At 37.5% G+C, this 21,038-nt stretch overlaps 2 protein-coding genes across 2 annotated transcripts in view; one reads left to right on the top strand and one right to left on the bottom strand.

Moving 5' to 3' along the window:
• Positions 1 to 329, bottom strand: part of LOC124279291 (leucine-rich repeat serine/threonine-protein kinase 2-like) — a 63,130-nt gene extending 62,801 nt beyond the window's left edge. Inside the window, exon 1 of the mRNA XM_046715106.1 lies at positions 314 to 329. Within this exon, the coding sequence (XP_046571062.1) occupies positions 314 to 329 (16 nt within the window). The remainder of the gene's footprint in view (positions 1 to 313) is intronic.
• Positions 330 to 13,161: 12,832 nt separating this feature from the next.
• Positions 13,162 to 13,686, top strand: LOC124279275 (CHRNA7-FAM7A fusion protein-like). Its single transcript, XM_046715102.1, has one exon. It carries the CDS (start codon positions 13,162 to 13,164, stop codon positions 13,684 to 13,686), a length of 525 nt encoding a protein of 174 aa, XP_046571058.1.
• Positions 13,687 to 21,038: the final 7,352 nt, after the last annotated feature.

Raw genomic sequence — 21,038 nt, 5'->3', positions numbered from 1 at the left:
CAAGTCACAGACATTAACCTTGGAAACACCTCATTGTGTTCATTCCATCTCCTACAACACAAGTCACAGACATTAACCTTGGAAACCTCACATTGTGTTCACTCCACCTCCTACAACACAAGTCACAGACATTAACCTTGGAAACACCTCATTGTGTTCATTCCATCTCCTACAACACAAGTCACAGACATTAACCTTGGAAACACCTCATTGTGTTCATTCCATCTCCTACAACACAAGTCACAGACATTAACCTTGGAAACACCTCATTGTGTTCACTCCACCTCCTACAACACAAGTCACAGACATTAACCTTGGAAATCCCTCATTGTGTTCACTGAGACTGCCTCTTACAACACAAGTCATAGACATTAACCTTGGAAACACCTCATTGTGTTCACTGAGACTGCCTCTTACAACACAAGTCACAGACATTAACCTTGGAAACCTCTCGTTGTGTTCACTCCAAGTAAAATAAGTAATTAAAATGAAATGTTTCACACCATGATTACAGACAGATATCATAAATTTAATATAACAAATTCAGACTGATTTCTTTGATTTATAAAGTCAGCACATACGCTGTAAGGCTAAACAAAAACACCACCACAAATATCCTTCCCCTTCAAACAGCAACACTGTTCTACATTAGTAATGATAACATTACCATTCAACTATAACTTCATTCACTCCACAATTTGCTATGAATCTAATGATGATCAACTAAACATTTTACACCTGCTTCAAAGTTTTGTCTTGTGATCATGAACATCACTAAGGGAATACAACTAACTAAATTATCAGCTACAAGTCCCCAAGTAGAAACAACAATGATACAGCAATGATTTCAGCTGAATGCAATCTACTTTCAATCAGTCTCTCTGAAGACCTTGTTCATAATTTGAAAACTACTGATATAGAATAATCAAAAGTTTATGAGCTCAACAGAGGAAATATAGCTTACACTGATTTGACCTAAACATACAAAATAACAAACATTTCAGAATGGTAAAAGATATAATACAACATTTGCTTACAAACATAGAAAATATTGGACAGATCATAGTCACGCTCCAAACACAATCACAGTCCTCAATTGAAACATGATCTAACTGAAAAACAAACAAACAAATGGAAAACACTTAAACATTCCTTAATGAGGCAGGTTAATGAGTTTGGTACTGGCACAATATATTTGACCAACTGAAAGAAAAATCAGCATTTAATCATTACGAGTACAGCACAGACTCAGTGCGTTTCCATAATTATCCCATTTGTAGTGTTTACTTATATGAAGGCTGTTTGATCAGAATCCCCTCTGACATCAGTATGTAAACCTGAGTCCATTTCCTGTTATAATTTAGTGTGTTATTTCACATTTCTAATATTTCTAAGTGCCAGCCAAATACAATCACATACTGCCATTATCAATACAAATATACACTCACATGTTCTGAATAACAAGAGCAAATGGAATTTATAGCTCGCCTGGATAACAAAGCGATATCCCCCGATGTGCCTATGTCTGAAGCAACAGCACCAAAAACACCATTCTAGTTACCTGTGTGACCATCGAAACTTTTGACGTGTCATGTGTCATGACAGCATGCATGTTAAACTCAAATATATGTGATATATCCCCAATCTGTAATGCTAAACACACTGAACCAATTTGTCATCAGAACCTTGTTTGGAGTCTGATTCAAATAGACAGATGCAAAATTCATTCCTTTAAATGAGACATTCTGCACAAGTATGGCCCCTAAATTGGATTGGAGGATATGGCAGCGAATGTGTCTATATAGACAACCATACACGTCTCTGGAAAATCTAGCATGTAAACATATAGTTCAACATAACCTTTGACATGTGTTAAAAGATCATTTTCTTTGCTCATTCATATAACTGGTAACACAGCTCAAAAACTTGATAATCAGTAGACTATTCTATTTGTTGATCAATGTTCCTGTGAAATAACCTATGAAACCTTTCTTTGTTCAACAATGTTCCTGAGAAGTAACTTATGAAACCTTTCTTTGTTAAACAATGTTCCTGTCAAATAACCTATGAAACCATTCTTTGTTACACACTGTTCTTGTGAAGAAACCTATGAAACCTTTCTTTGTTCAACAATGTTCCTGTGAAGTAACCTATCAAACCTTTCTTTGTTCAACAATGTTCCTGTGAACTTACCTATCAAACCTTTCTTTGTTCAACATGTTCCTGAGAAGTAACCAATGAAATCTTTCTTTGTTGCACAATGTTCACGTGAAGTAACCTATGAAACCTTTCTTTGTTGCACAATGTTCACGTGAAGTAACCTATGAAACCTTTCTTTGTTCCACAATGTGCCTGTGAAGTAACCTATGAAACCTTTCTTTGTTGCACAATGTTCCTGTGAAGTAACCTATGAAACCTTACTTTGTGTGGAGATACCATTCTTTTGTTTAACAATGTTCTCTTTAAAGCCATTTCAGTCAATTCCAGGAGATGAATTATCCTTGCTAATGAAAGTTCCTGGGCACCTATGTGTGCAAATATAGATTGCCTTGTCACTCATCTGAGGCACTCGCATCAGGGAACAGGTAAGCTAACAACTGTGTTGACAATTCTTCCACATTATGTCTGTCCAAACATTCTAAACCATTCTCTATATTAAGCAAATTCATCTCTTACAGCAGTTTGTAAAACAATCTCAGTGATCATGTTTCTCACTGGATGAATGCCTACCAATGACACTACAGTTGAGAGTCTGGCCTTCATAGAAACTGATAGTTTCTTTCAAAACACAACTGACAGTGACAATGTCTTTTCGCCTGTATTGGATATTTCTCACAAATCTCGTGGCTTGCCAACAGCTAAGGGAGACGTTGACAGAAATCCTGGATTCCATTAATTACACAAGGGCCAAGAAGGCACCATTTCCTCCTGGACATTCGAAAGTAAATGTTTCTACTTACTTTGTACTTGGGGCTGTATTGGACCTTGATTATGTGGAACAACTTCTAACATTTACTGCATACATTAGCATTTTCTGGACTGATCCTAGTCTGTCCTGGAACAAGTCACTTTACAATGGTAACATTGACATTGAGCCTAATCAAGTATGGCTACCGCAAGTTAATTTATTCAACGCTGTGAGTGACACGTCTCTATTCTCATCTAGATCCTTCATTACGAGTCTAAATCATAATGGCACTATTTTCGCACAAACAAACGACATGTTCAAGACCATATGTGTGACTGATGCCTTTCTGTTTCCTTTCGATGAACAGAAATGTGAGTTAATCTTTCATACCTATCGAGACTATATCAACCTGCATGTTAACCCCATACGCGATAATGAATACAGCTCATATATAAAGAAGGAGTCTGAATGGACATTAATACAAATGACAAGTGGAGTTGCATCATTTAGTGGAATTGCTCTCCAATCAGTGATCTTGACCCTTGAGAGACAAAGTCTTTTCTATGTGTTAAGCATCATTATTCCAATGGCCTTGACCTCCATCATGAATGCGTTTGTCTTCATCCTTCCTGCCGATTCAGGAGAGAAAGTATCCTTTCTGATTTCCATCTTTGTGTCACATGCTGTGTTCCTCAACTTTGTCTATGACATCATGCCAAGGACATCCACCAGAGTTCCAAAGATCATGATCTATCTCATCTGTATCCTGCTTCAAAGCTTCCTGGCACTCCTGGCTGTCACAACAACCCTCAGGATCAGGAACAACCAACTCCAGGGAGATCACAAGAGAGCTTCATCTGTGGCAGACAAGACAGAGGGGGATAACGCTTTAGACGTGTCCAAGATGAGAGAGACTCCACAACTTGGATGCTCAGAAGATGAGTAACATCCTCTTTGTGGTATTTCTATTGGTGGCCATCATCAACACTGTTGTTTTTGTTGCCTAACTCACATCTATGTGCAGCATAACTGCAGTTGGAAAGTGGTTTATGTATGTTGTGCACTTGTTTGTGTCATGGTAAAACATTTTGGATATCTTCAGATATTTTGTTAATGTCAATTTGTCAGAGTTTTAATGCACTGATATGTCAAGAGATGTGCCACATAAGGTAGGGAAGCTATTAGATGCTTTGTGGTGACTGTGTCCAGGGAGCAGGAGAATTGAATATCCAGCTACCTGTCAATGACCATGTATTTCTTCACATCCAAAGCGCCTCTGACAATTTGACTGTCAGAAGATTTGTTTACAAGTTGACTAAAAAAAAAACAGGAGACAAAATGGATTCGACTTTGGATGTGGTTTTTAACTGAACCAACTATAGTTTTTTTGCTCTAGTTTTGGCAAAATTAACATGTATTTTGTGTTGTAGATGATAGTGTTAAATGGAATTAGTTTTCCATGTTATATGACTTTTGAATATTGTCATATCAAGTTATTGACATTGTTCTAGCAAATAATTGATACTTCTGTATCAAGCTATCAATGTCATATGTAGATATATATCAAGATCTCAACAATGTTGTCGCATAACCGCACTAGGCGATTTACATATTTACATAATTCCAGTTGGAAATGGAGCTTAATTTGCATACTTATCTATAGCACTTATTTTTGTCATGATATAACTGTTTTGATATCATCAGATGCTATGTAAATATATTCATGTCACGTTCACTGATATATACACTTAACATACCGATATACCTGGGGATGTTCTACATATGGATTTTACAATTAGATCTGTTTGCAACTATTGGCAGGAAAACTGCATACCACATTTTAGCAATTCAAATATCATTGGATTTGAAAGACATCTTTTCCTGACATCACAAACTTCTTTGATAATTTGACAGTTAGAGAGCTGTAAGTGTTTTGATTTTGATGCCCAAGCCAAGCAATGCCAATTGTAAGCTTACCTGTTTTTTTCTGAAACTTTAACACTCATAGGTGTTGTCCCTTGTGTTAAAAACTTTCTTTTCATGAACAAGGGGATTGTTGTGAGGCAGTAGATGTTGTGAATATACTTGTAGTAACTACACTTAACTGGAGACAAGAATAGACAGACGCCTGTTACAAGACATTTGGCAGTGACAACATTCTGGACAGTCGTGAGTGCACTTAGATAAATCACAGTGCCTGTTACTTATTGCTGATGTCAGTTATTTTACCCAATCTATTTTCTGTTGTCACTGTAAACATTAATGTGTGTGTGTAAATTAAATGTATTGATTATTGATAGATCCTGTCTGGTCTTTTATCAATTTCACAACAGAGTTCTGCACACATAGATTTTGGGAATCACTAAGTTACACTCTTGAGGTGTTCAAGTTCTCCACCAGTATGACATTGATTAAGTCAGGGGTGGAAAATCGTTTTTATTTAGTACCTGGTTTACAGGTTTGGTTGCAGCAAAACAATTTCCATTGCACCTGAAAATAATGTCACTGGTTCTAAAGAGTAACATAAATACTTGTTTAGCATTTTCACATAAAACAAATCGCTTTTTGGTTTGGTGATGACCTGGGCATGTCAACGCACAGTGAGCTGTTGACGGATCTTGTTTGATGCTGCAATAAGAAGTATTACAGCCATATATGGACTACCTTTAAGTAAGTCAGGGCCAGACAGCCAGTGATGGATACTGCAGGAATAAGGAAATGGAATTTCATGACACGTTATCAATGTAATCATGAAGTCTGGCCACACCATCTGTTATGTCAGTGTTTAGGAGAGCATAGCTTGCTGTCCCATACATACAAGAATGACAATGGAATGATCAGTTGGGATGGTAGACTGATGATGGAATGGTGATACAGCATCATAGATTGATGACTGATGGTGAGACAGGATGGCAGAATGATGGGGTAGTGAGACATGACGGTAGAATGATGATGGGATGGTGAAATAGAATTGTGGAATGGTAGGGTAGTGAGATTGGATGGTAGAAAGAGGATGGGGTGGTGAGATTGGATAGTAGATGCTGATGGGATGGTGAGATAGGATAGTAGAATGATGAAGGGATGGTGAGATAGGATAGTAGAATGATGATGGATGGTGAGACTGGATGGTAAAATAATGATGGGATGGTAAGATAGGATGGTAGAATGATGATGGGATGTTGAGATAGGATGGTAGAATGATGATGGGATGGTGAGATAGGATAGTAGAATGATGATGGGATGGTGAGATAGGATGGTAGAATGATGATGGGATGGTGAGATAGGATGAATAAATGTTCAAGAAACTAGGTACAAAGTTCTAGTTGTGTTGTGTTGTGTTCCAAGTGAACTGTGTTGTGTATCTATGAAAACAAAAGATGACTTTTAAGAGATCCTGAAATCCAGCATATCTAAAAGATGTTTTTTCTGTAATAGGAGAAAAGCATTTTCCTCAAGACAATACAGAGAAGCCTCGTTAATCCGGACGGTTGCGTTTCTCAGCAAATTCGTCCGGACTACTGAATCAAGACCTAAGTTCAAGCAAGAGTTGCTTCCCTTACTATTACAAAAACGACACGAATCTGGATAAAACAAATAAGCATTTAATGTAAAGCTTATAAAACACGATGAATAGCAAGCACAACAATAAATTATAGTCATAGCAAAATGTTTTTCATAGTTGTTTGTGTTCATTTAACCTTCCTCATTGAATTTATCACATCAATAATTTTACCGAGTGACATCCGCATGTTGATCCGACGTGTCTGATCACGTCCTTCCTCAGCACAGGTGAGGTAATGTCTAACAAGCGATCTATTGTAGTATGCCTTGAATGTCCGAATTATTCCTGCATCCATCGGTTGAATATGAGACCTGGTATTTGGTCACATTTCGCAAAGTTAGTGAAGCACACTTGTGACTTGCAGCGTTGTCGAGAAGCACAATCACTTTAAGTCCATGTGACCGCATCTGTCTAAGTACATTAACCAATCACAAAACAGCTCACTTGTAATACACGCCTTTGTATTGTGGTGTCAATCATGTTCCTCAAGTGAACAATACTTGAAAGATATTCCTTAAAGACATTTGACATACACTCCAGTGTCTATTGTGGCAGTAAAACATTTGCAAAGTAAGCAACAAGGTATGACTTTGGAAAAAGAAACATGACTTCCAGTCATTTGACTTCATGTGCAGACAAGGTTTCACATAGAAATACTGGACAGCTCATAGACATGCCCAAAGACAAACCCTGTCCTCAACTGAAACATAATCTGACTAACAAGGCAAATATGGAAACAATAAAACAATTTCCTTAAAAGCATGTGCATGATATGTATAAACAATTTCACAACATCAGCACTTAACCATTATGTGTACAGTACAGACTCAGCCTGTTTCCATAATGATCCCATTTGTAGTATAATGATCCCATTTTATATTAACGCTGTTTGATCATAATCCTCTCTTTATAGATGACATCAGTATGTAAACCTGAGTCCATTTCCTGTTATTCCCAACCACACCTATAATCAATATGTGACTGTATGCCTTCCATTACATTCTGCTTATTTATGATGTGAAACACATTTAACGATAATGAGTCATTAAGTTTAGTTGTGATTTAGGACTATGAATGGTCAAGCAAACATGAGAGACGGTTTTGTGTGTTATTTCACATTTCTAACAAGTGTCAGCCAAATACAATCACATACTGCCAGTAAATAACACCAGCCAAACAGATTCACAAGTATTGATCATCAAGGGCCAATTCCTGTGTCTGCTGTGTTAAAACCCTGTACATTTAACTCACATTAGTTGGAGAAATGAAAGCTGAATTGATACTCATGAATGCATTTCAGTTTTGTCTACACATTTAAACAGATGAAGAATGAATGAAACAGACAAGAGGAATTCAACCTCCATAAGACTGACAGGCTTTTCTTACAGAAGGTGCAATCTTCTTGTCATTGATCTGAGGCACAAAGTTTAGTGGTACAGGTGAGCTAACAACCATGATGACTTGACTATATATTTTACATTACATTTGTTCAAACATTCTATACTAGTCTCTATATAAAGTTAAAAATCCATGATCTTCAGCAGTCACAAACACAATCTCATGGTTCTGTGTGGATGGTTTCACTGGAGAAATACCTACTGTAGGAATTTTTGACAGAAAACTTGGGGTTCGGCCACAAACACAGAGAAGTTGAAGACAGTGACTATTGTACATTTCTCACCAAATTACCAATGACACTCCAGTTGAGTGTCTGACATTCATACTAACTGCTCATTTGTTCAGAAACAAAGCCAGTTGACAGTGACAATGTATTTCCATCTGTCCTGGATATTTCTCACAAATATCGTGGCATGCCTACAGATGAGAGAGACATGGACTGAAATACGGAATTCCATCAACTACACAAGAGCTAAAGATCCGCCATTTCCCTCTGGACATTCAAAGATTAACGTTACTATTAACTTTTCACCTGGAGCTATATTGGACCTTGATTCTGTGGAACAGCTTCTAACATTCACTGCATTGATTAAAGTGAATTGGACTGATCCTAGTCTGTCTTGGAACAAGTCACTTTATAATGGTAGCATTGATATTCAGCCTCATCAAGTATGGCTCCCACAAATTAATCTTATAAATGCTGAAAGTGAAGCACTTCTTCTTACAACTAGACCATTGATAATGAATTTAAAGCATGATGGTACTCTCCTCGCTGAGATCTATGGCAAGTTCAAGACCATATGTGTGACTGATGCCTTTCAGTTTCCTTTTGATAAACAGAAATGTCAACTTGTCTTTGATTCGTATCGGAATTATATCAAATTGAATGATATCCCATTGCCAAGTTTTGAATACATGCCATTTCTAAAAAACGATTCTGAATGGACAGTGATACAAATGACAAGTGGAGTTGCATTCTTTAAGGGAATTTCTTTACAATCAGTGACCTTTACCCTTGAGAGACAAAGTCTCTTCTATGTGTTAAGCATCATTATTCCAATGGCCTTGACCTCCATCATGAATGCTTTTGTATTCATCCTTCCTGCAGATTCCGGAGAGAAAGTATCCTTTCTGGTTTCCATCTTTGTGTCACATGCTGTGTTCCTCAACTTTGTCTACGACATCATGCCAAGGACATCCACCAGAGTTCCAAAGATCATGATCTATCTCATCTGTATCCTCCTTCAAAGCTTCCTGGCACTCCTGGCTGTCACAACAACCCCTCAGGAACAACCAACTGCAGGGAGATCACAAGAGAGTTTCAACTGTGGCAGACAAGACAGGGGGGGATAACTCTTCAGAGGTGTCCAAGATGAAAGGTAGACTCCACAACTTGGATGCTCAGAAGATGAGTAACATCCTCTTTGTGGTATTTCTATTGGTGGCCATCATCAACACTGTTGTTTTTGTTGCCTAACTCACATCTATGTGCAGCATAACCGCAGTTGGAAAGTTGTTTATGTATGTTGTGCACTTGTTTGTGTCATGGTAAAACATTTTGGATATCTTCAGATATGTTGTTAATGTCAATTTGGCAGAGATTTTAATGCACTGATATGCCAAGATATGTGCCACATAAGGTAGGGAAGCTATCAGATGCTTTGTGGTGACTGTGTCCAGGGAGCAGGAGAATTGAATACCCAGCTATCTGTCAATGACCATGTATTTCTTCACATCCAAAGCACCTCTGACAATTTGACTGTCAGAAGATTTGTTTACAAGTTGACTCAAGAAAACAACAGACAAAATGGATTGGTGTTTGCATGTGTTTTTTAACTGAACCAACTATAGTTTTTTTGCTCTAGTTTTGGCAAAATTAACATGTATTTCTGTGTTGTAGATGATAGTGTTAATGGAATTAGTTTTCCATGTTATATGACTTTTGAATATTGTCATATCAAGTTATTGACATTGTTCTAGCAAATAATTGATACTTCTGTATCAAGCTATCAATGTCATATGTAGATATATATCAAGATCTCAACTCTGTTGTCGCATAACCGCACTAGGCGATTTACATATTTACATAATTCCAGTTGGAAATGGAGCTTAATTGCATACTTATCTATAGCACTTATTTTTGTCATGATATAACTGTTTTGATATCATCAGATGTTATGTAAATATATTCATGTCATGTTCACTGATATATATACTTAACATACTGATATACCTGGGGATGTTCTACATATGGATTTTACAATTAGAAAGAAGAAAAGGCACGGGCATGTTATGACATGTCACAAATGGAAAAAAGATCGCTACAGTTTTTGCTTCTTTCGTGGTTTATCTGGACATTATAAATGTAAGCTTGCATTTTCATTAAAAAATAAATTTATTTAAGTTGCAGTTGTATTATTTCAATATTATTATAAATATAAACTTCATATTTATCAACATGATATATGTAATGTCTGTGAATGTCTACATCTCTACAATCCAAGATGGCGGTCAAATGTGAATAACGAACAACGGATGTAGCGAACTAAATTTCTTGGTCCCTTGGAGTTCGTTATATCCGTGTTCTACTGTAGATCTGTTTGCAACTATTGGCAGGAAAACTGCATACCACATTTTAGCAAATTAACTATCATTGGATATGAAAGACATCTTTTCCTGACATTACAAACTTCTTTGATAATTTGACAGTTAGAGAGCTGTAAGTGTTTTGATTTTGATGCCAGAGCCAAGCAAGGCCAAATGTAAGCTTACCTGGTTTTTTCTGAAACTTTAACGCTCATAGGTGTTTTCCCTTGTGTTAAAAACTTTCTTTTCATGAACAAGGGGATTGTTGTGCGGCAGTAGATGTTGTGAATATACTTGTTGTAACTACACTTAACTGGAGACAAGAATAGACAGATGCCTGTTACAAGACATTTGGCAGTGACAACATTCTGGACAGTCGTGAGTGCACTTAGATAAATCACAGTGCCTGTTACTTATTGCTGATGTCAGTTTACCCAATGTAGTTTCTGTTGTCACTGTAAACGTAAATGTGTGTGTGTGTAAATTAAATGTATTGATTATTGATTGATCCTGTCTGGTCTATTACTCATTTCACAACAGAGTTCTGCACACATAGATTTTGGGATTCACTAAGTAACACTCTTGATGTGTTCAAGTTCTCCATCAGTATGACATTGATCCAGTCAGGGGTGCAAAATCGTTTTTATTCAGTACCTGACTTACAGATTTGGTTGCAGCAAAAAATAATGTCACTGGTTCTAAAGAGTAACATAAATACTTGTTTAGCACTTTTCATAACAAGTACTCAGATACATTCAACAGAACCTGATCCCATAATGATAAATGATGAATGATTGTGTTTCAAGTTTGCATTACCTTTATTTACAAATCTCAAATATGATCACTGCTACGTAACAGATTTATGAGTACACAAATGTTTCTCCTTGTAACAAGTCATGTGGAGTGAAACGTATGACTTCCATTCGCTCACTTCTCAATTAAAACACATGACAGCTTTAAGATGTTGGAGGACTTTTTGTTCTCTGCACCTTGTGCAACTGTGAGTAAAGATAACCTGCACCAGCCATTTTTTTCACCAGCGATGTAAATAGTGAAATCACATCCTGATCCATTATGTGGTAAACAACATCAGTAATAGAGCTATATGGCTTCGATTCCACATGCTGTCAATAAACTGTGATGACATCCAGTGCCCACTAAAAGCTCCTTACACATAAAACAAATCGCTGTTGGTTTGGTGATGACCTGGGCATGTCAACGCACAGTGAGCTGTTGACCAGTCTTAGCTGGAGTCTTGTTTGATGCTGCAATAAGCAGTATTACAGCCATATATGGACTACCCTTAAGTAAGTCAGGACCAGACAATCCAGTGATGGATACTGCAGGAATAAGGAAATGGAATTTCATGACACGTTATCAATGTAATCATAAAGTCTGGCCAGACTATGAAATCTTTCTTTGTTCCACAATGTTCCTGTGAAGTAACCTGTGAAATCTTTCTTTGTTCCACAATGTTCATGTGAAGTAACCTATGAAACCTTTCTTTGATCAACAATGTTCCTGTGAAGTAACCTATGAAATCTTTCTTTGTTCCACAATGTTCCTGTGAAAACATCTGTGAAATCTTCTTTTGTTCCACAATGCACCTGTGAAGTAACCTATGAAACCTTTCTTTGTAACACAATGTTCCTGTGAAGTAACCTATGAAACCTTTCTTTGTAACACAATGTTCCTGTGAAGTAACCTATGAAATCCTTCTTTGTTCCACAATGTTCCTGTAACGTAACTTTCTGTGGAGGTACCATTGTTAATCAAAGTTCCTGGGCACCTATGTGTGTACCTATAGATTGACTTCTTGTCATTTATCAGAGGCACTCACGCCAGAGGAACAGGTGAGCTAAGAACTGTGTTGACAATTCTTCCACATTATGCCTGTTCAAACATTCTAAACCATTCTGCACATTAAACAAATCAATCATTTACAGCAATTAGAAACACAACCTCATGGTTCGGTGTGGATGTTTTTCACTGGATGAATGCCTACAGTAGTATTATATAACAGAAAATATTTCTTACCATATTACCAACGACACTACATTTGAGAGTCTGGCCTTCACAGAAACTAACAGTTTGTTTCACAACACAACTGACAGTGACAATGTTTTTCCATCTCTTCTGGATATCTCTCACAAATCTCGTGGCATGCCAACAGCTGAGAGAGACATGGACTGAAATCCTGGATTCCATCAACTACACAAGAGCCAGGAAGCCACCATTTCCTCATGGACATTCGAAAGTAAATGTTTCTATTTACTTTATACTTGGAGCTATATTGGACCTCAATTCTGTGGAACAGCTTCTAACATTCACTGGAGTCATTACAGTTAACTGGACTGATCCCAGTCTGTCCTGGAACAAGGCACTTTATAATGGTAGCATTGACATTGAGCCTCATCAAGTATGGCTACCGCAAGTTAATTTATTAAATGCTGTGAGTGACGCGTCTCTGCTCTCATCCAGATCTTTCATAATGAGTCTACAACATGATGGCATTGTTTTCGCATTCACATCCGACATGTTCAAGACCATATGTGTGACTGATGCCTTTCAGTTTCCTTTTGATGAACAGAAATGTGAAATAACATTTCATACCTATCGAGACTATATCAACTTGCATGTTAACGCTATACCCCGTAATGAATACACCTCATATATAAAGAAGGAGTCTGAATGGACATTAATACAAATGACAAGTGGAGAAGCAAACTTCAGTGAAATTGCTCTCCAATCAGTGATCTTAACCCTTGAGAGACAAAGTCTCTTCTATGTGTTAAGCATCATTATTCCAATGGCCTTGACCTCCATAATGAATGCTTTTGTCTTCATCTTTCCTGCCGATTCCGGAGAGAAAGTATCCTTTCTGATTTCCATCTTTGTGTCACATGCTGTATTCCTCAACTTTGTCTATGACATCATGCCAAGGACATCCACTAGAGTTCCAAAGATCATGATCTATCTCATCTGTATCCTCCTTCAAAGCTTCCTGGCACTCCTGGCTGTCACAACAACCCTCAGGATCAGGAACAACCAACTCCAGGGAGATCACAAGAGAGTTTCAACTGTGGCAGACAAGACAGAGGGGGATAACTCTACAGAGGTGTCCAAGATGAAAGGCAGACTTCAAAACTTGGATGCTCAGAAGATGGACAACATCCTCTTTGTGGTATTTCTATCCATCGCCATCATCAACACTGTTGTTTTTGTTGCCTAACTCACATCTATGTGCAGCATAACTCTTTGGAGATTTTGTTGATGTTAATTTTGCAGAGATTTTAATGCACTGATATGCCAAGAGATGTTCCACATACTAGCTGCCGAACTGGATGGTGTGTGGCAACGATGTCCTCTAATGTCATCCAGGGAGCAGGAGAATTGAATACCCAGCTATCTGTCAATGGCCATGTAGTTTGTTGATCTCCCAAATACCTCTGACAGTTTGACTGTTAGAAGATTTGTTTACAATTTTATTCAACAACTCAGAAGAACAATTGATGGAAGTTTGGATGTGTTTTTAACTCAACTCATTACCGATTTTTCTTGCATTTTGGTAGAACTGACATAACATTTTGTGTTGTAGATGATGGTGAATTAGTTTTCCATGTTATATGACATTTCTATGTTTTCATATGAAGTTAATGACATTGTTCTAGTAAGAAAGTATTTTTGTTATATCAAGTAATACCAATGTTATATGAAGGTATAAAGTTGGATTTATCAGGATTTATTATAACAGAACTGCTATTTTATTTGCCCAGTCAAATTGTACCAAATTGTATATTGTACCATCGGAGGTGAAAACACTTTGTGAATGGAAATAGATTAATGTACAGCAAACTTGCAATCCAACATCACTAGACATGATAGTTTATTTGTTGTTACTGTTATGCTACCTTTTATTCAATTAAGGTGGAAGTAGCAATCTGCTGTCTACACATGGTTTGGTCCAATGTATAAGTGATTCAGTTAGAAATGATCCGAAAATATAACATCAACGAAATTCTATTCCATTATCAAAATAATTTACATCTTAAACAGTTATTTTAACAGAGACAATATATATTGGTATCGCATTTAGTATAATGTATGTTTTCAAGGAACATATTTAACAAAATAATTAACAGGCTCAGCACTTTGCGTTACATGGCTGGATACATTTTACATGTGGAAAAGTTTGACTAGTCAATGTTGACTTTCCAGGTACTTTGATTGTCAGAACAAAATGTTGGCAATTAATTGTCAAATATGACTTCAATGAGCCAATAACGCGGTGCTAGGGGTCCATGGATGATGAGGTGGTAATCAATTCGTGATTGCTGAGAATAATGTGAAATTAGACATCATCAAATATAATGAAATCAAGGAAGTGTGTTTTATCATGTGTTTTCTGATATCATAAATTTGCGGACAGCAGTGTCTACCCGCGCTATAACACGGTGTGCTGCATTTGCATTACAGATAGCATCGTAAGTACTCGGCTGATGGCAATTGTCTTTATGATAAAGTTGTGTTTTATAAGTTATTACGATGTTCCACTTTTCGTCTGATTATTCAAGAAAACACTGAATGTTTTTGAACATCTGAAAAATCCTGGCTATGTACGATGAACACTGTTCATTGCAATCCGCACTGAATTTCCCAAGTAAACAATGTGATTAACCTCAGCTCAACAGCGGATTCGTTGATATGCTATTTTCGATGGCGTGAAGATGTGTGATCGCTGGGCAACATTTTTTATGGAATTACCCAGCAGTATAACCGATTCCGCGGCATCACAAAGAGGGATGACTGTATATGTTGTATAATTGCACTTGAAAATGTAAACACTTTAGGTTTGCACTTGCACATGACTGTTTAACATAATTCTAGTGAGAATTAAGTTTTATTTGAATCCTTATCTTTAGCACTTATTTTTATCATGGAATAACTGTTTGAATATCTTCATATGTTGTATAGTAAGGTCATGTTTACTGATATATTTACTTAATATACTGATATATCCAGGGATGTTCTACATGTGGATTTTACAATTAGATACATTTGCAACTAATGGCAATTCAACTATCACTGGATTTGAAGGACATTTTTTCCTGAGATCACAAACCTGTGATGCCTGTCTGGAAACACATTAAATCAGTGCCAGCTTCATACACTACACTGAAGACAAGAACAGACAGATGCCTGTTACAAGACATTTGGTAGTGACCAAATTCTGGACAGTCTTGAGTGCACTTAGAAAAATCGAAGTGCCTGTTACTTATTGCTGATGTCAGTTATTTTACCCAATGTATTTTCTGTTGTAAGTCTAAATGTCTGCGTTTAAATTAAATTTATTGATTGTTCATTGATCCTGTATTTTGCTCCTTTCACAATAGAGTTCTGCACACATAGAATTGTGGAAATTATTACATGACAATCTTGATGTGTATAAATTCTTCATTAATATGACAATGATTCATTATGTGGTAAAAGTTCAGGTAAATTACAAAGCTAAGTGGCTTCATTCCACCTCCTGTCAAAAAACTGTAAAGACATCCAGTGCCCACTGAAAGCTCCTTACACATAAAACAGTCAAATCACTGTTGGTTTGGTGAATACTTGGACATGTCAACAGAGGTAAGATGAGGTGAGGTGAAATTGGGTTTTACGTTGTGCTTGAGAATATTTCGCTCATATGACGACGTGCATGTGTGTGTAAGTGTATGCGCGGCTGCTTGTACTAGCCCAGACTGAAGCTTTTATAGTGCTAGCCCACTGTGATACCATGCCGCAGTGAAGCATGAATACCCCACTCAGACACATTATACTGACTCCGAGCCGACCAGTCCTTGTTGTACCCATTAATGCCGAACGCCAGGCAGGGACCAACAAGTACCATATTTTAATGTCTTTTGGTATGACGCGGTCGGGGATCGAACCCGCGACCTTCCGCTCTCCGGGCGGACGCTCTAACCACTACACCACGGAGGCGGTCAACAGAGGTAAGAGCTGTTGATGAGTCCTGCTGCATGATGAAGCACTAAGCAATATTCAGACCATAAGCTGGTGATCTTTAATTGAGTCAGTCAGGACAAGACAATCCAGTGATGGATACTGTGAGGTATAATTACTCACTATCAACCTGGTCACAAAACTTGACCACACAATCTAGTGATGGATACTGTGAGGTATAATTACTCACTATCAACCTGGTCACAAAGCCTGACCAGACATTCCAGTGATGGATACTGTGAGGTATAATTACTCACTATCAACCTGGTCACAAAACCTGACCACACAATCCAGTGATGGATACTGTGAGGTATAATTACTCACTATCAACCTGGTCACAAAACCTGACCACACAATCCAGTGATGGATACTGTGAGGTATAATTACTCACTATCAACCTGGTCACAAAACCTGACCACACAATCCAGTGATGGATGCTGTGTGGTATAATTACTCACTATCAACCTGGTCACAAAACCTGACCAGACAATCCAGTGATGGATACTGTGAAGTATAATTACTATCAACCTGGTCACAAAGACTGACCACACAATCCAGTGATGGATACTGTGAGGTATAATTACTCACTATCAACCTGGTCACAAAGCCTGGCCAAATAATCCAGTGATGGATGCTATGAGGTATAATTACTATCAACCTGGTCACAAAACCTGACCACACAATCCAGTGATGGATGCTATGAGGTATAATTACTCACTATCAACCTGGTCACAAAGCCTGACCACACAATCCATTCTGTCAATGGAAACGCCAGCAAAGCTTTCAATGGACATGATGGTGGAATTTCGGTATAAGATGGTAGAACAATGATAAGATGGTGAGATTGGATAGTAGAATGATGAGGGGATGGTGAGGTTGGATGGTAGAATAAAGATGGATGGTAGGATACTGCTTGGATAGTGAAACTGGATAGTAGAATGATGGTGAGATAGGATGGTCAAATGTTGATGTGATAGTAATAAGGATGGGTAGAACAAGCATTGTCACTAAGGTGACATAATCCCCAACCACAAATTACCAAATCAAACTTAAAAAGTAATGAAAGTTTAATTTAAAGTTAAAAGTCAACAAAAACATGACCAGTCAACCTCTCTTGATATCTTGCTCTTTAGTTGTTCAAACACACAAATATTTTCTAGACAGAATTTGACCTTGACATGTCATAGTGAATGAAATATGCAAAAGTGGTACTAAAGAAATTGCTTATTGCAAAACATTGAAGGGAAGTCTTGAAAGTCTATGAAGAAAATCCAGTGAATTCAGGTTAACATGCTGAAATCTTCAAATTGTCTTTGTGACCTTGAAAATTAAGTGAAGGTCACCAAAATCGACTGGACCTTGCACTTTCCCTAGATGAAGCATGGTGTCAAATATGAAGAAAGTTCAGTGAATGGTTCTTGAGATATCTCGCTGACCATCGTAACATGCAGGTTAACATACTGAAATCTTGAAAGTGTCGCTGTGACCTTTACAAGTAAGTGAAGGTCACCAAAATTAACTGGGCTCTGCGCCTTCCCTGGTTGAAGCTTGGCGTCAAATATGAAGAAAATCCAGGGAATGGTTCTTGAGGTATCTCGCTGACAAGACTAAAACATTAAAGTCCCTTTGTGACCTTGAAATGAAGGTCAAGGTCACCAAACCTGACTGGGACCTTTCTGATCTGTGATGAACCTAGGGACCTAATATGAAAATAATCTAGTAAACAGACCTTAAGATATTCCAATTCGTACGTACGGATGGACGTACGGACAGACGGAGCCTAATACTATATCCCCCGCTTCGTACTAAACGCGAGGCGGTGGATAATGATGTGGAATGTGAGATACGATGGTAGAATAATGATTGGATGGTGAGATAGGATGCTAGAATGAGGGTGGGATGTGAGATAAAAGGATTGTGAGACATGAGATAGGATGGCAAAATGATGGTGGGATGTAATATAGGATGGTAAAATGATGGCAGAATGTGAGATAGGATGGTAAAATGATGGTGGGAAGTGAGATTGGATGGTAAAATAATGATGGGATGTGAGGTAGGATGGTAGAATAATGATGGGATGTGAGATAGGATGGTAAAATAATGATGGGATGTGAGATAGGATGGTAAAATGATGACAGAATGTGAGATAGGATGGCAAAATGATGGCGGAATGTGAGATAGGATGGCAAAATGATGGCTGAATGTGAGATAGGATGGTAAAATGATGGTGGGATGGTGAGATAGGATGGTAAAATGATGGTGGGATGTGAGATAGGATGGCAAAATGATGGTGGGATGTGAGATAGGATGGCAAAATGATGGCGGAATGTGAGATAGGATGGTAAAATGATGGCGGAATGTGAGATAGGGTGGTAAAATGATGGTGAATGTGATGTAAAATGAGAGAGTGAGGTAAAATGATGGCAGAATAAAATGATGAGATAGGATGGTAAAATGATGGTGGGATGTGAGATAGGATGGTAAAATGATGGCAGAATGTGAGATAGGCTGGTAAAATGATGGTGTGATGTGAGATAGGATGGCAAAATGATGGTGGGATGTGAGAAAGGATGGTAAAATGATGGCAGAATGTGAGATAGGATGGTAAAATGATGGCGGAATGTGAGATAAGATGGCAAAATGATGGCGGAATGTGAGATAGGATGGTAAAATGATGGTTGTTGTGAGAAAGGATGGCAAAATGATGGCAGAATGTGCGATAGGATGGTAAAATGATGGCAGAATGTGAGATAGGATGGCAAAATGATGGTGGGATGTGAGAAAGGATGGTAAAATGATGGCAGAATTTGAGATAGTATGGTAAAATGATGGCGGAATGCGAGATAGGATGGCAAAATGATGGCGGAATTTATTGATTGTTCACTAATCTTGCCTGGTCTTTTACTCATTTCACAACTCATCATCATCATCATCATCATCATCATCATCATCATCATCTATATTTCTAGTCTGTCGTACAGACCCTGAAGCAAATATATCCAAGAAAGCCCACAGAAGTCTAGAAAATGTGGCAAGTCTAGATTTCCTCAGTTTCTGAAAATGAAGAAAGTCTAAGGGCTCCTTTTCATTATATTGTATATTTTGTTTACTATGAACTTTATTCAGTAAAATATGTTCATTTCAGAGACTAGTTGTTAGTCTACTATATTTCCTTCTTTTGGAATTATTAATACATAAATTAGGAACAGATAAGTTACAATATTGTTGAAGGTGGGAGCATTGTTAGATGGATGGAATAGAGGACTGTAAGTAGACGCCAGTAGGCTGCTGGATTTCATCTGTTGGTAATGTCGTTTCCAGGGACAACTAACGTCCCTGCACAATAAGTTCTCTGGTAGACGGCCATTATGTTCATGGCAAACATTGAGCATAAGTCTCTAAATTCATCAACAGTATCACAGTCTATGTTTATAGGACAAGGCCTTCCCATCAGATACTGCAGCAGCGTTTCGTCATCGGTGCTGTAGAGGCTCACTGATAGTTCCACCGGAACTGTATCTGTCACTGTTGTCCAAAAGGTATAATACTGATCATCATCATCCAGAGGCCCAGATAAACTGCGTATCCGGGTAAAATATGCATATAAAATTTCCAATTACGCATTGAAAAATAATTGTTGCGTACCAACTACGCATATAAAATGTTAGATACGCAAAAAGTTTAAAACAAATGCGTATGGAATATATTTATAAAAATCGCTTGCTAATGAAAGAGACATCGATTGCTATCAAGTTGTACTGTTAGTATAGGACAAGTGTTGTACTGTCAGTATAGGATGAGTGATTTTTTATGAAATCATTTCCATTATATTTAAGTTGGTTTTGATTAGGTATGACATAAGGCAGAACATACCTGCTTAGTAAACTTACTAAGTCACATAATACTTAGGTGAGTAAAATGACTGAAATATGTACATATTTGAAAGCAGTGGGTAACGGAAAATGAAATACCCACTCAACATTCATAATACCCACTCCAAAAAAATACAGTGGGTACAGTACCCACATGAGCTAAATCTTATCTTGAGCTCTGATCATCAGCAAGTTTATTCATAATAAAGCTTTAGGCCTACGTACAGTACAGAATAAAAGGTGTATTTATACTTGCAGCACAAATCATGATAAATTTTACATTCAAATAGGAAATGAAATTCATTTTCTACAAAATTATCATTACAAATATTACAAACTCTTTGGTGCCTCAAAACTCCATCAAATCTACCTGTATTTTATATATTGGAAGTGCACAAATTCGTAACATTGTTATTCTACGCCTCGCATCTTTAGATTTCAATCATGTTAAATATGTTTCAATGCAAAATACATTTTTGTTACTGGAATAAACATCAAGAGATGAACATTTGTGCATTTCTGAAAAAATGAGCTGCTTTTGACAATCACTGACATGAAAATCTTTCAAAAACTGTTCCTCGTTGCCAGTTCCTTGAGCTTCCCACACAAAAAAACCCCCATAATTGAACAAAGTATTTCAGCCAAAATATACCCATGGTTTCCTACCAGCTTTGTCTAAATTGTGCAACATAATATAGCACCG

This window comes from Haliotis rubra, unplaced genomic scaffold (genome assembly GCF_003918875.1).
Source record: "Haliotis rubra isolate DU_JTF1 unplaced genomic scaffold, ASM391887v1 Scf1068, whole genome shotgun sequence".
Taxonomy (NCBI): domain Eukaryota; kingdom Metazoa; phylum Mollusca; class Gastropoda; order Lepetellida; family Haliotidae; genus Haliotis; species Haliotis rubra.
This window is presented reverse-complemented; position numbering and strand designations above follow the sequence as displayed.

Bases quoted from the DNA above. Each gene is read 5' to 3' on its own strand.
- LOC124279275 (XM_046715102.1), top strand. From the start codon at position 13,162: ATGACAAGTGGAGAAGCAAACTTCAGTGAAATTGCTCTCCAATCAGTG.